The sequence below is a fragment of the Diuraphis noxia genome, unplaced genomic scaffold (assembly GCF_037042655.1).
Source record: "Diuraphis noxia isolate RWA-SAM2 unplaced genomic scaffold, SU_Dnox_SAM2 contig0001, whole genome shotgun sequence".
NCBI classification, from domain to species: Eukaryota; Metazoa; Arthropoda; class Insecta; order Hemiptera; family Aphididae; genus Diuraphis; species Diuraphis noxia.
Window position 1 is genome coordinate 82,521,466 of NW_028301711.1, and position 16,869 is coordinate 82,538,334.

The 16,869-nt window shown below is 31.8% G+C and overlaps 2 protein-coding genes across 3 annotated transcripts in view; both read left to right on the plus strand.

The window, feature by feature from the left end:
* LOC107169636 (uncharacterized) overlaps positions 1–11,835 on the plus strand; it is a 29,309-nt gene extending 17,474 nt beyond the window's left edge. The window contains exon 2 of one of the 2 annotated variants that reach the window (XM_015519441.2): positions 10,825–11,835. In XM_015519441.2, coding sequence (XP_015374927.2) covers positions 11,029–11,820 — 792 coding nt within the window. In that variant the 5' untranslated portion in view covers positions 10,825–11,028 and the 3' untranslated portion in view covers positions 11,821–11,835. The remainder of the gene's footprint in view (positions 1–10,824) is intronic. The other variant, XM_089218011.1, reaches the window with a different exon arrangement.
* A 3,315-nt stretch (positions 11,836–15,150) lies between these two features.
* LOC107172532 (homeobox protein E60-like) overlaps positions 15,151–16,869 on the plus strand; it is a 48,727-nt gene continuing 47,008 nt past the window's right edge. The window contains exon 1 of the mRNA XM_089215202.1: positions 15,151–15,336. Within this exon, the coding sequence (XP_089071328.1) occupies positions 15,151–15,336 (186 nt within the window). The remainder of the gene's footprint in view (positions 15,337–16,869) is intronic.

The window sequence follows — 16,869 nt, forward strand, 5'->3', positions numbered from 1 at the left end:
ATGATGAGGGAAGACCGCATGTCATATTATTAATGTTTAATAATATATACATATATATATATGAATAATCACTCGTGTTTAATTATACGGCACAAATGAGAACAGACAAGTCGTCGTCGGCACAACGCGTGTCAACCGAAAAATAATGTATTTTTTTTTCAGTCTGCGAGCGTAATAACTATAATATATCTGCAAGTTCCTATTATATTAGGTGTAGGTAGGTAGGTATAAAATCCATATTATTCCCCGTCTATAAGTAGTATAGGTGTTAAAATATTATAAATTTATAAAATGTGTATGTATGTTATCGTTACAAGCTAATATGCTAAAATTCCCCCCCCCTAACACACACACACCACTCGTCACAAATTAGCTAGGTTAGACAAAAAGAACGAGATCTACATAAGTAACTAATATACTTCTGAAACAACAGTTCAGAAGACAATCTTTTATTATAATCCAATAACAACATTTGTTTACGTTACTATACATTTGTATAGGTATTTAAACTTAGGTTAAAAATTTCGGGGTATTATATACCATACATGTCATGTAAACTATCTACCTATAGCTAATTAAATTGTGCACCAGCTGTACAATACATAATATAACACACATTAAATCTATACATAATGTGTATATTTAATTTACTTCTCCATTTATTGCTGAACTTTTTATATTAGTTTAAACATTTTAAAACCCTATTCCGGCACGCATTTTTAATTTTTGTGATAGAATCAAATCATTGTTTCTAATTTATGATTTTAAATAACGTTTGTCCTTCATTCTTTGGTAGGTCATCCAAGATTGGAAAATATTTTTAAAAATAACTCGACAAGTTTCATACTTTTTTCTATAAAAAAATTAATAAAGTAATTTATGTGAATCATTGTCTTTCAATGGCGAACATAACCAAATCGTTACAGATATTTGGTGTACTTACCTATATATTATTATTATACTCAGGTCTCCATTCTCTGTGAATTGAAAAACTCCAAGAATCGTCGAAAATTATTATTTTATTCTTCCAAATGCCATAATTAGGAAATGTGTTTCTAAACTTCAATACACCTTACATCCACATATACACGCGTATACGGAGCAACTCATTTTTTTAAGTATATCACATTATATTAACACCATTCGACGGCGTCGTAGGCTTCAGATTTTACAGTGGATGAAATTAAAACAAATCATAAATAATACCGAAGTTTTTTTTTTATAAAATAATACGAACAAATAATAATAAACTCTATTATTATTATTATTATTTTTTTTTTTTTGTTGGCTTGTATATGATCATTATGATCTACACACTATTTTTATTATTATTAGTAGCAGTAGTAGTATGCGTGCATCGTACAACGAATGCTGGGCGATATTAATTTTGCCGTAAAGTCACGCGCTGCTTATAGATTAAACAAATATTATATGAACATGCTTTTATCGCGAAACGACACGGCTGAAAAATAAAAATCATAAAACACAAACACTCACATATACCACCATAAGAATAACATATTATTATAACGCATTTAATATGAAGTGGGTATGTATATATGTTCCTGCAGTCCGCTTATGTAGCCCCACATAAAAACTATATACAATATAACGCAATATATAAAATATTCTGACTTCTAACCGCACAAGCCCGAGTTTTTTTTAAACATGACAGTGTGAAACATTAATTTTCGTAGTCAACTTTTAAGTTTATGAATCCGATATTATTTTATACGACAGAAAAATGTCACAGGAAAAACGTGGAAATTGTTATTATAGATAATTGTTCAAAAATGTGTAATGCAGCGGTTTCCAAACTGTGCACCGCGAGCACATTCTATTAAGGCCACCGCGGTCTACGGCTCATAATGAATAATTTAAAATGCATATATATATATATATATATTATTATTTTTCAAAAATAAGTTATTATTAATGAGTATTTTTTTTTGTCCTGTATTTTATGGTATTCACAGCAGGGCACCGTGGCCATATTTGGTCCAAAAAAGGGTACCGCGGTAATAAAGTTTGGGAACCGCCGGTGAAATGTAATGTACATTACGTATTTACACTTGCTATATTTTCGATTGTACACAATACCTACAAAGATATAATGATTTTCAAAACACAAACTTGTTTCGTGCAGCACGTTGCAAAAATGATCACTTTAAAGAAAGACGCGAGTACCTATACCTATCTAAAGTGTACACTACACATCGTAGGTACATAGCTATATCTATATTATTATAATATATGCAGAACAAGTTCACTATGTCTTGTTAGATTTCTCTATTAATTTAAATTTGATAAGCGTGGGGAATTTAATTCCGTGATTTACGCACTAATATAAAACAATTAAAATGAAAGTTGTTAAGTAGCTAAAGATTTTGTAAGACGTATTTAAAGAAAAAATACTATCATACCTACCAATGCGCCTATCTTATAAATACACCAACACTGAGATTAGAGAATACCTCAGTAAATTATTATTTTTTTTTTTTTTTATCCGAACGTAGTGAGAAAGCAATTTCATTCACAATGACTTTTAAATGTAGGTATTTAAATGTTTTTTTCGATAAGGAAAAGTTGTGCAAGTTTCACGCTGCACATCTTCGTAAATTCGCAATCGAATATCGCATACACGCATATCGTATGTGCATGCAAACTTTCGATGCTATATTTTTTAAGTATTTCAAATTTTAAGTGACTTTCAAAAATCGCGTAACAGATTTTCTACACTTAAAATTATATATAAAAAAAAAAAACAATATGTGCTTTGACTCATTGACTGTTATATTCAATTTCATATATGTGTTAAGCTAATGTTAGGTATATGTTTTCTATTGTTCCAATCAATTCTTACATCTATTTATTACGATCGTCCTAAATATTTGTATTGGTCTTAGCATCTTTATTCTTTTGTGTATGCCTTGTCAATATTTTTATAGTATCATAACATTTATATTTCTTAATAGAAAATATCTAATTATAGTTTATGCACGAAACTTGAAGACAAAAATATTGGGAAGAGTACTTATCTATAATGTTAATTTTTTTTTACTAATATTATTTTCGCAGAATATATATTTATTTTTTCTATTTCTCACGGTTAAATTAAATTGATTTAAAAGCAATTTATTTTACCCTGCAGAACTTTTGGATAATCTGTATTACCCACTAATTGATTTATATAATATAAATTTTAAAATATGTTTTTCTCGTGCAGTAGGTAAGGCAGTAACTATATACAAAAAACGTGCATGGGGATAAAAATTATAAAATATATATCTATACGACTTTTGCACGCAATACAAATCGTAATTATGTAGTGGTACACCATGATGTTATACATTATAATACAATTGATTATATTATCTATATGCACGCATATTTTTCGATAATAATTATATAAATTAGGTACCTACCCAATGTTATAAACCAGAATGATACAAACGTATTATTATTATTTATTATTGTTTACTAACCCAACCAAACGGAGGTATTTTATAACTCATACACTGAAATATTTTTATTTTAGATTTTGTCCAAAGTTGTAATGTCTATATAAATATAAAATACTAAATATATGATTATAATTAAAATATTAAATCACGTGGCAGACGTCTCAGACGATCGTTTTCGGTCTTCATCGAAGAGCCAGTTCAATATCATAGTTACCAAATGAATTGGTATTCAATTAAACAATTAATTAATACCACCCGCCCGCCTATGCCATTGGAGCAATGGACAATGAACATAAATAATTTAACATTTTTAATAATTTTTAACGTTGGCCGTGGGACGACAGAAAAAAAAAACACTGATCATAATGAATTTTAAATAATTTAAACATGTACTCGCGAATTGGCTATGATTATTAATTACTAATAATAATTTACATACAATATACCTACCTAATACATACTCCGCTACGTTTGACGTATAGTTAAAGCTATAAAATACGTAATAAAAAAAAAATAAAACTATGGAACATTTCATTAAATATTATAATAATACCTATGTACAAAATAAGAATGTATCTTTTATACGAGTGTACAATACGGTCTATATAGGTGCAATATGTTTAAGACAATAGTGACTTATGATCTCAAATTCCAACAGTGCAAAATTATAAAAGACACTTATGTCCGCAATGCATTTAACCATGATTTTTTATTTTTGAAAAATGTAATACCTATGTATATTGCTATTTGTCTACGCGTTGAACTACAGCGGTAACGTATTCGTAGATAACTTAATGAAAGTCCTATAATATTTTATTCATACCATTCAGCGTTTGTGCTCTGGCAGTCTAGTAATGATCTTATTTGTTTGTTTGGTCAAATTTATTGTTTTTTATTTATTATTTTTTAATAGAATATATACAATCTGTAAATTAGATTTTTTACAATAAGAATACGAGCTATAAGTAATAATAAGTTGACATGAGTTGCTTGATAAAAGGAGTAACCCAGCGGCTACACTTTACAAATTTATTGTTAATAGCAAAAATATAGATTAATCACATTATTCATGCCCTATATGTACAAGTACCAATACATTTGTTTTCTTAATCACAACTGCTAGCCATAATAATCGGCGACAATAACACTAATAACTGATAAGTACAACAGCCAATAATGATTTTATGCTGATAGAGTACATAACAATGCATAAATATTAAAACGATTTTAACGCATCATGACATACACACGCATATTTTCCGAACCAATAGTAGGTCCAACATGGGTGGGTACTGCAGGGTACCTACAAAACAAAGACGACGACTTATCGAGATTTCCAGCTCGTTCAAAAGATCACTCACATCCCTGCCTCATCCTCACTCCTCCGGAATTCCGTGGCTAATTTTCCCATGCACATCGTATTGCATAAGTAGGTACTGATACACATTACCAGGCTATATATTATTATTATTATTATAATCACGGGACTCGCAAATAATTCCGCGCCGGTGCAGTATATTATATGCATTTCACACGTATTTACCTTTGGCATATTAAACACAAAATCGCAGTGGGTGGGAGCGCGACGAGGGTGCTGTAGTGTTGTACACGATGAGTTGTCGTTCTGAATTTGCCGAAAAGTTGGCATATTCGGCGGAATTCTTTTCAGCGGCATGTACACACACCTACCGTATAACTACAGTATTATTTATATCCTTTACACGACGAGAGCTGTTGCGAACAGCGGAGATTATTTTAATTGCTCGTCGTAAATGCGTCGCTATATACACAATATATATATACACGTGTACGAAGTATAGGGACATAATATTATTTTACACACAAATATGCCACCGACGCACTAATTAGCTATTAATTACGACTTGCGTGCATACCGTTTTTGCTTTTATGCATATTTATACCTATGTACTTACATAGGTGGTTTACGTTCGTGTGTGAACTATAACGTCCGTGACTTAATATGTTTAAGTATAATTTATATAGGCGACCACAAAGATAATATACAAAATTATTTTGAACGCACTAACGACATTTGAATGTGCTCACAGGTGTAAAACTGCAATGCGTAGCGGCGGGCGGTGTTTAAAATTTTCAAATAGACGACGATGGGATGCAGTCAATTATAGTTGTTATAAAATCTATTACCTACTTTATAAGAAAAACTTGATTCCAAAAAAGTCACAGCTATCGCGTATTGCACTTTTTTTGTACATTCTATTGCTAACAATAATTGTTGTAAGTTATAAAAAGATAATGGAACATTTGACCACATTTCTGAATTTCTTATAAATATTACTACAATACATGATATTATAAAACAGCTTAGTTATAGATCAAAGCAATAATGCTGCTCAATATAATATTATTATCGTTGAATTGTGTTAAAAAATATCACTAATAAATTATGTGATTACGTTAAAATTATCTTAAATCACATAACGTTGAAAACACATATTGACAAATATTTATAATTATATTGTTCTCTTTTCTCTGACTTCTTTAATTTATGTGTACACTTGGTTATACACGCAGGTAGAGAAATAAATATAACTTTAAGCTATACTGTAACTAATTCTCTTTTAGGTAGGTACCCATATATTCATATTATGAATTATAATTTTATACATTATGCAACTGTACGAAATTTCAATAATAGGTATGTGTTTAATATTATATCATGTACTTAGTATAATATTATAAAAATTTCAAATGTAGTGTTTTGATAGTTTCTTTTTTTACCAAACTTTCCGTGATTTACCGTGTCTGACATATATAATCATATACAATATACAAATTATAAATAGGTGTATACATATAATACGTTTAATATTCGAAAATTATGACGGAGAACGCGTTAACAACTTAGAAATATTAAAATCCATAACCGTAGGTAGGTATTATAACTTTATAAATTAAATTATTATTATATAACAGTTTTTGATTCTCGTATAGGTACCTATTACGTTTGTTTATCACGTCCAAACAGACAGCATATTACGCACAGTTTATTGCATACATATTTTATTATTACCACGCATAAATAGAAACCATGACAGACACGAATGGTATCCCGATTTTATCGATAGCATTAATATCATTTATTATCTATATAATCGATGGTTATATATAATAATATAATACCTATATGTCATATGAGCGTAGTAACTTGTGACATAGGTACATTTGGTTTATTATTTAATTTTATTGAGCATTGATGCATTCCATTGCAAGGTTTATTAAGTTCATTGTATTGTACATTTGAATACAGTATATTATAATGGTAAAAACCCGAGGATGCATATAATGCCACGCCCGTTTTGTAATATACAAAAATATAACAATTTGAAATGTTCATAAGTCGCTTAAAAATTTAAATATTATAACAATACTATAAGAAACACAGATAATTATTATCTTTAGGTTTTATAATATGTCAATTCACTACAATTATAAAGTTTACTAGGTACCTATACATGATTTAAACAACAAACACATGCGGCGGATTTGGCATACTACTAAATAAATTTATGTGTGCCATACATATTTGATTTTTGAATGTTCAATCTGTTAGAAATAAATTAATGTAACTACGTTCATTTTTTAAATATTACATCATATATTTGTCAGTAAAATACAAGCATATAAATATAGATACGTACATATTTCATCATCACACTTAAATAATAAACGATGATAATAACATTTGTCAATTCACCAATAATAATATTATAGGCGTTATAGGGTTGTGTTCTTTAAAATATTTTGTGTACCTATATAGTCACCTTCGGCGTTTAAACACACCTTTGCAAACACCACATTGTCGTCATGCGCCCCCCACAGATATTTTTTTCTATAAATCAACATTTTAAATCCCGCCCAACGCCGGCAAAGACCACATCTAGCCTACCCTTTTAAGCCGGCTAAGCTAGATCCCACCGCAATGTTGGGTTCTATTATCAGTAAGGTTTGTGCACCAACGTAATTTGTCCTGTGACAGAATTGATCTCAAATGTGTTTTTATGTGTAAGGGGACGGAGGCCCGGTGCACTATTCTGCACGCGAAATCATTGTACATGCGTAACAATAAGTTTTATAGGTTATGTTAAGCATGAAATCTCGTTGACTCGTTTTGCGTTCATTGTTTCGATTGCATAAGTCGACCGTAATCAAAAAATACGTTTAGATGGATTTAACTTTTTTTCACATCCTAATAAAAATTTGTTAGAATGTTTTTAACTGCATAGCGTCATATCTAACAGTCTCAAATAGCTGAGTACAATATATAAATAATATAATAATATCGACTAACGTTTTAGGATCGATAAAATTACAACAAATGTATATTAGAAGCTAGAAAATATTATAATTTATACTTGTACAGTTGTACACAAACGTTTTAATGCCTATAGATACTAAATCTATGGATACTTGGGGAAAAAAATTACACTTCATACACTGTATATATGGCTTATTGCTTACTATGATTAATGGGGAAAAAACAACCAAACTACTTAGAATTGAAGCCATTTACGATCTGTGATTGAAAACTTAATTTAGGAAGGTACCTACCTAACTACTCTGATTCATTATATGTAGTTACTTACGAAATAACGTCGTCCTCGGTATTTATACTGAATGCAGTATGCATTTAATGCAATTTGCATTAACGAAAATCCACAGTATATTATTTTTTTAATTAAGCCACGATTAAACTAGAGTTATAAGTGTTTATAATTTCCAATTAGGTAATACCTACAAATCGACAATTGTATACATTTTATAATTGATAATAAATAAATAATTTTGAATTTTTTTGTTAAATTATAAAATCCTTCTCTTACTAGGTGCCAACTTCGATGACAACGCGTGTTTTCGCTTTTATGTATTAATTATAATAATTATCTTGATACTAACAGTGAGGTCCGTATAAAAAAATTGATAAATATCAGCACTGCATAATATATGATAGTATATCTACCTAACCGTGACGTCCGTAACAACAACAACGTGGGCGCCAGCAAATTAAAAAAAAAAAAAAGTATCAAATACTATAATAACGTAATAAGATCTATCTCTATGTATACGCATCGCCTAAATGTGCTATTATATTTTATAGCGCATATTAATATGTAGTGTGTGTTGTTACTTATTATAGGTGTAACATACCTACACAATTAATGGACATTATATCGTTAACAACAGTGTGGGCGTGTGGCACTTGAACGCTGAAATGAAATTTAATCAACTAATTAGGCATACCTTGGTACTAACTACTAAGATATTCAAAATAGATGATGACACTTTACATAGGCTACTAATGTTATTATAGCTCTGTGTTACACATTAAACTTTACACAAACGATAATAATAACGTTTGTGATGATTTTAAATTTTACTGTACTCACTATTCAGTGATATTACTGCATTACTTCTACAACCTGAGGGTAAAGATTTTCCATTTCCATTCAAATATTTTAAAATTACCGTTTCAAATTTCTAATGACTTATAAATGCTTAACATAATTTATATTTTTCTTGTATTTATAGTTCTTATCCCTAATATGATAATACTACACTAATTACAGGTACCTACATATGTAGAGCGATTCCTTGTGTTATGGCGATTGATCATTTAGTATTTTATCTTTTAACTAATTATTCAAATTTTAATTTAAGTATTTATTACCAACCTATATTTTAAAAGCATAATTTAAAATACTTGTCCTGTGGTAATTTAGTATTGCTTAAAATGAAAACTGCCTCTTTTTTCTATAAATTCAAGCACATGTTTTTTTTTTTAATATTTTGATATAAATAAAAATTAATTGTTTTTTATCGATTAAACTTTATGCGGCAAGGATAATTTTTAAAGTCGATTACAGCCCATAGCATTATAGTATCGACAATTTGAATCGTAAACAGTATATAAACAGAAAATATATATAAAAATGCGTTGATACAAAATGTTTTTAAAAGTAATCGTTACATGCACGGCTGCACCTGCCTGCCAGTGGCCCATCTAACTCCAAGTTTGTTTTTAACGTCGATATACACTTAAAAGAAAACTCGATTAGTCTTTTTGCAGTAGTTTAGGTGTTAAATGTTCATTGATAACATTAATAATACATTCGAATTTATTATCCAGACGATGAAATGTATAATGTACCTACTAGATATCTATATCTAATGAAATTAAGTTGGTGACGCGAACGATATATAAATATATAAGTATCAATATTTATATAATAATTTAATTATAAATAAAATATATGAATAAATATACCACGCCAGATTTTATGTAATTTTAAGTGATTTTCAGCAATTTATTTGTTTAATGTTTGTTATTAATTTATAGGCAGGTACCTACATTACAATGCATGTGGCAAAGCTGGGCAAGTTAACTTTTTTTTTTAAAACTCATCATTAAATTAAATTATTATAGAAAAAATGTAAGTTAAGTTTTATATTAAAATTTTATTTTATTTTTTTTTTTTGTCGAAGTAACTTAGTTATAATTAAGTTATTTTTTCATTTAAAATTAACTTTTATATCCACATTTTTTTAGCTAATAAATAACAAAGTAATTCAATAAATGTCTTACAATTTTCAAATAAACCTATGAAACAAAATTAACTACTGTAGACACCTATTTTAATCAATGACGAAATCGAATAATATTATTAGATTATTTTTATATATTTGTTTACGTAATGGTCCACAACTATATTAAATATTATAATTTATAAGTTACCATCAAATTTATTATTAAAATATAACTGAAAGCAATTTTAAACTACAAATACTAAATTGAAAAATAATTTTTTTAAATAGGTACCTATTAGATGTAGGTAGTGCATATACAGCCTTTACAAGAGAATTTCAAATATTGTTTTGTGTTTACTACAGCCCGGACAAATCGCGTGGCTTATTTAAAAATAAAAATTAACTTACGTCTCGCAGTTATAAATCAGATGAACTACAGATTTGCATTATTTTCACCGACTGGTTAGGTTTTCGTAGTAATTCCACGAATAAATGAAAATATAATAATAAGTAATAACTAATAATGATTACGTGACTAATGAGAATAAACAGGTGTATGGGTGGGCCAGCCATGGCTATAGTTCACCATTCTCACACCCTAAGTTTCAGCTGTAGTGCATATTATATACAGAAACACAGTTGATGTTAATATAATATAATAACTTGGCAATCGGTGGGAAAGTCATAAGTTATTATTAAATAAAAAAATGTATAAACATAATGGTATTTACCTGCAGTTTGGTATGTAACCTTAGCACGCCCACTCGTATTAAACGTTCTCATTTTATTGTTGCAGCAGACCATCGAACCAATGCAACGAGCAAGTGATGCACCCGAATCGCTTTTGTAATTGTTGTCGCTGTCGCTGGACGGCGGTCAGACTGTAAGTCACACATACGCTTATAGTGGCGCCGTTTCACGTTAGTACACGAACGTACGAACGGACAAGTGTGAACGCGGGTTGGACAGCAAGGCGGACCGCATTACACACGCGTTGCACATGATGATGATGACCAACTGTCTGCAGCAGAGCGTGTGTGCAGAAGCGGCGGCCATGCAGGCGATGGAACTGCACCGCCGAAACAGCCTGGGTGGGGGTGAAAAGTCTGGTCGCGACGACGGTTCGACTACCGAATACAACGACGACCGAGTGCAGCCCACTTCCGGCGGCCGTTTGAACGGTTCAGCCGAGCGTCCGTTGAAGTTCAGCATAGACAACATATTGCGACCGGAATTCGGCGGTGGCACCGGAAGCTTAGCCACGTCCGGTGGCAGTCCTCCGACGGTGTTCAAACCGTACGACCACCATCACAGATACTACCATCCCCATCATCACCATCTCCAACAACAACAACAACACCTCAACCACATCGACCGTCTGAACCACCTAAACTATCAACTTCACCATCTCAGCCAGCTCAGTCACAATACCGCGGCCGCTGTCAGTGCTAACACAGCGGTCCGCGCGGCAGCGACGGTTATCAATGCCGTAGCCGGTCCGGCGTCGTCGGATCACGAAAAATCCATCAGCAGCAGACGGTCTTCGTCGTCTTCCACCGCCGAACCGCTGAGTTCGCCCATCGATCTGTCGTGTTCCGACTCGCAGACGTGTGTCAACCCAGCCGCGACAATTAACTCAACAACCGTCAGCACCACCACCGCCAACTCCACTAACGCCACTAGTTCCGCAGACTTGGCGGTCGCCGACAAAGATGGCTCTCAACAATGGCCAGCCTGGGTGTACTGCACAAGATACTCGGATCGCCCTTCTTCCGGTAAGTGTTTTTTCTAGATGAATACTTCCTCCCTCCCACACCCACCAACAACCCATAAACTCAACCATACAACCATTCCATATATATTTCAGTTATTGATCATTCATGTTAGCCAACTGTGTTGGGAAACGTCACGATTTTCTATATCGTTATAATGCTGATGGTTATCAATACTATATTCTGTATGCAATAAAAAGGGTTATTTAATTGTAATTAAAGTCGTATAATGAGTCATTTCGTAAATTAATTGATTATTTATTATTAACAAATCTATATATCTAAGGCAACAGATAGATACGTGTATAATAGAACCGAAACAAGACATTATATCATTAAGATCGTACCTGACTAAAGAACCATGAAAAAAAAAATATATAGACGTTGTTAATAAAATCACAATAAAGCATGATGAATTCAAGGACAGATTGGCACACGAAAGAATGAAATGTAATGACATTAAATTAGTAAATCCGTCACAAACGTTTATCAATCCTGTATGAACCTGCTGTTATAAGATACTCTTACAATTTTTATATTGTTTCATAGAATAATGATAGTAATAATATATTATTATAACTTGGTTAAATCTTTTACAGGGTGTATTGATGATTCGTTAACGTATATTGTATTAATCTACACAATAAACTATATTTCATAATATGCGTAAATTCGCAGATTTAGTTGTTTTTATACATAAGATATTATGTATTATACAATAAATTACATTTTATATTTAACTAAAATATCAATCATGAAATTATGTAAATATACTGCGCATATCAAATCATAAATGATTTTATACATTTTAACTTCAAAAATATATTCGTTATAGTTTTTGAATTTTCCATAATTTCCGATATATCTCGTCGCAAAACAAACAAGCGGAATACTGTTTGTTTTACTATATAAAGGAGGTTAACCTCGTTGTCAGGTATAAATTATCCGGGGAAGTCGGTTGACCTTATTGCTAGATATAAATTACCCTCTCCTCTAACCCGATTGACAGTGAACTCTTGCGTAAGTTTCACAGAGGCTAGGGTAGGTGCATGCATGCGCAGACCGCTAATTGTGAATAATTTAAATGGTATCTTCAACAGGCCATGATCGTCCGAATGGATCACCCATAACTTAATACAGCATAATATTATTGCCGAGTTGTATAAAGTAGATCGTTATTCGAATTGACTGGTGAAGTATACGCACATTACAACGATTGAATAGTTTTACGAAATATTTAGTGATCTTAAATAGGATCTTTATAAGTCAGTTGAGCCATCTGTTGTGTAGTCAAGTTCTTGAGAGTCGCTCGCGGGCTATGATATTAGTGAAGAACTGTTGTGTGTGTACTGTGCAGTTTACCTTACTATATGTATTGTGTGGTATATTATAAGCCATCCTGATTACTCTGATTCAAAGGTTATTGATTTGTATGATTGGCCAAAAATTAATAAGGACAAGTGCAAACAAACACATAAGCTTCTCTTATATCGTATTTTAAATCGGCTATGTCTAAAAATTTATTGAATCGAAACAAAAAATTCAAATGCAGAAGTTCTCAAAAAAATTGTTTCATAATTTTGTTGGTAGGTATTAAATATAAGTGTTACCATTTAAAAATACAAAGTTGATACATGTTTATCACATAACAAATAATTTGAGAATCTTAAGAATAATAATTATACGAACATTTCATTAAATTTCAGCATTTCGAAATAATAAGTGTCTTACGTTAAATGGACCACCCTGTGTGTGTACATAATATAACATTATACATATTAGTGATTCATATCTCTATGTAGAACTATTATTTCCCATCGGTATAACGCGCGTAGAGTCGTTACTGTGATACACAGCCCCATGGGTACTTCGACGTATGTTTGACATTTTTAGGACACATTATTATTAAACATGTAGTACCTACACAACGTTTCATTTTATTTTCCAACATTAGACCACAAATCACAATGCACACATACGAATACGATTATAAATTATTATACTATTCGGCCAACGGGAACACGTGCATATATTATAATATAATATAATAATAAAGGTGCAATGGCATTATTATACATTATGTAGGTACGTAGGTTATGGACAACGCACTCGCATAGTCGTTTATGTTTACTCGCGATTAACAATGCAAAACCATTGTTTGGACGATGATCAAGGAGCAGCGAACGTTTATAATCATTACGAAAATAAGATAAATATACAATATTATGTGTAAAGTTTGATACGTATGGTATAAACAATAGTATCCATATTATATTTTATGTGTGTATATATATATATATATATATATATATATGTTTGATATACTTAGACTTTCCCTACCCTAAGGGTATCTATTAACTTATAAGTTAGCTGATTTAATCAACAATGAAGTTATTTTTTTTTATGTTGACCTTTGCTAACCAGTCTAATAGTTAAAATGAATCGCAATACTTATATTATTTATCGGCGCAGTTTTCTGTTTGTGAAGACCTATATTAGACAAACCAACGAAACGAATGTGCGTCATATATTATATAATTTACTATTATCCAAATGATAATATATTGTAATACCATGCTCGTTCAGTCGTACCTATAATAAACGTGTTTTCGTGTAATAGCCTCACGAAAATATCGAGTCGCCGAGGCGTGCACCGTGAGGTTACAAACAAGTTCATTTAATGTAATTATAGTAGGCAAATGAGAACGACGACATTTGTCGAACGTCCAACTCGTCATATTAGTAGACGCATAATATTACAATACCCATTATAACTGTAGAAATTTAAGCGACGGTAAATATCTAATCATCGCTTGGCAATCACAATAGTGATTAATGCTTTCCCATGTTATACCTAATCAACGTGATCATGATCGGATAAACTGTAATCGACGTGCAACACGCAGGTGATCGTTTCGTATAAGTATATGCAATTGTTGTATATTTGTAAGCAAAATGTACCTTCTTCTAGAGTTCTAGACACACTTGTGCACTTTACTCGTTTATATAAATACAAATATTTCGAAAACTTTTCAAGATAAGGAAGTAATGGCCTAGTATACTATAATGTATATTTTATGCATATAATAAATTATTATAAACTCACTCATAAATTATACTACACATGGTGACGTACCGCCTATATTATATTTATTTCATGAAATAAACTAGAATTACATTTTGTTCGGTAAACGGAAACCTAAGATTTACTATTTGTTTTTGTTAATAATTTATAATTAATTTAATTACTAAGTATTTACTTTTTAACAAATCAACAAACTAAATCGACCAACATGCGCTGCACTCTTTGCGCAATTGAACTACAATAAATGCAAAAATAATATTAAAAAATGTTCATATTCGACATTCGTAAGCCTGATTTTTCATTGACCCTGTCGCCTCCTTCAGGAGAGGTTTCAAATTTGGTACAAGCATCACCATCAAGTTGCTCGATTCCAAGACATAAGTGTCAAATCAAGGTTAATTCTTCTGGGCCATTTTCAGGTTTTGTTACGGTAGCTACGACAGCAGCCTATGTAATATATTACAATGATGATAAAACACCGAGACGTCTGCACGATCGTACAAAATAAAAACGTCTTCCAGCGATTATACTATACCTATCTAATATATCATACCTATTAGGAACCAAACGAAAAATCTATTTTATGGCCGTCTGCGTCGAACGTCACACGACGAATGGTGATGGTACTATAGATTCCTATAAATATATATGACATATGTATATAGTTCTACGAATGACGTTGATTATATTTTTAATAAAAAATAGAATCGTACCTACTGATAAAATCCGCGCATATACATATTATCGAGATGAAACAACCAGCAGTAGTACCTGTAATATTAGATAGATATGACGTGTGACGTTTGCACATAAGTATGTTAATGACGGCAGTAGATAAGTAAAATAAACGAAATTAGACTCCCGATAGGACATAGGTTATGGTATTTACCAAAGCATATTTATGCTTTGTGAGTACCGGAATCGATTTGGTCGACATCGAATTAAAACGAGAGAAAAATAACCACGGGGGTCAACGGGGAAATTTAATAATTGTACATGCCACTGCTCCGCCCGTCAAGTCACTACGGACCAAGACTCGATACCGCACAGATTTTATGTGACATACTAACCGTGGAGAGACCTGTGTCACGGCGACGTTTCGAGATGATATTCCGGCAGAAGACCTCGAAAACTATAATTAAAATTGTTGAAAATTTTGTTGTTCGACCGCGTAAACATAAACTCCGTAAAAAAAAAAAACGTCGTACGTCCACGTGATGTATAGTTATGTTTAATATTATTATTATATATATAGATATTATTTATACTCATATAGATGTTTGGTGAACTCACGGTCGGCACTTGAGCATATTCGATCCATTGTGAGCGACCGCGAGTATAATTATTATTAATGTGTGGTTTAGACGGTTTCTAGAGGTCTCGAATCCGAATACCACGACCACTGTGGTAGCGGTATCCAGCGACGACGTACTTAGAGACGGTCAAACGGTATCGGCTCGAACACACACACACACACACACACACATGAAATATATACAACGAAAACATACTGTATAATATAATATTATACCTTCGGTATAATGTAATGTATAATAATATGTACCCCTTCCTATATGCGCGTGTGCGTGTGTGTCTGTCCGCGTCCGTCCGTGTCTCCGATCCGGTGCGCGTGTGCGAGTGTTACGCGCGTGAGCGCGCTACAAGTGATTGTCAGACCACCCAAACGCAATATTGGTTTTGGTTCATTCCGATTTCCATTAACCAGACCGAGATTTACCTACCGATCGCTCATTCATATGGATACGTATATTATATATTATGTATGTGTACACATTGGTATATTATAGCCGTCTCTGATGTGTGTGTGTGTGTGTGTAGGTACCACCGTATACAGCCGCAGTACTCTGCGCACCGCCACTGTTGCTGCTGCTGGACACTTGAAAATGATTTTTCTTTTTATATACATAATGATATTATTGTAATCGAAAGGAAATGATTGTCCCGTTTATATATGATTATTTAT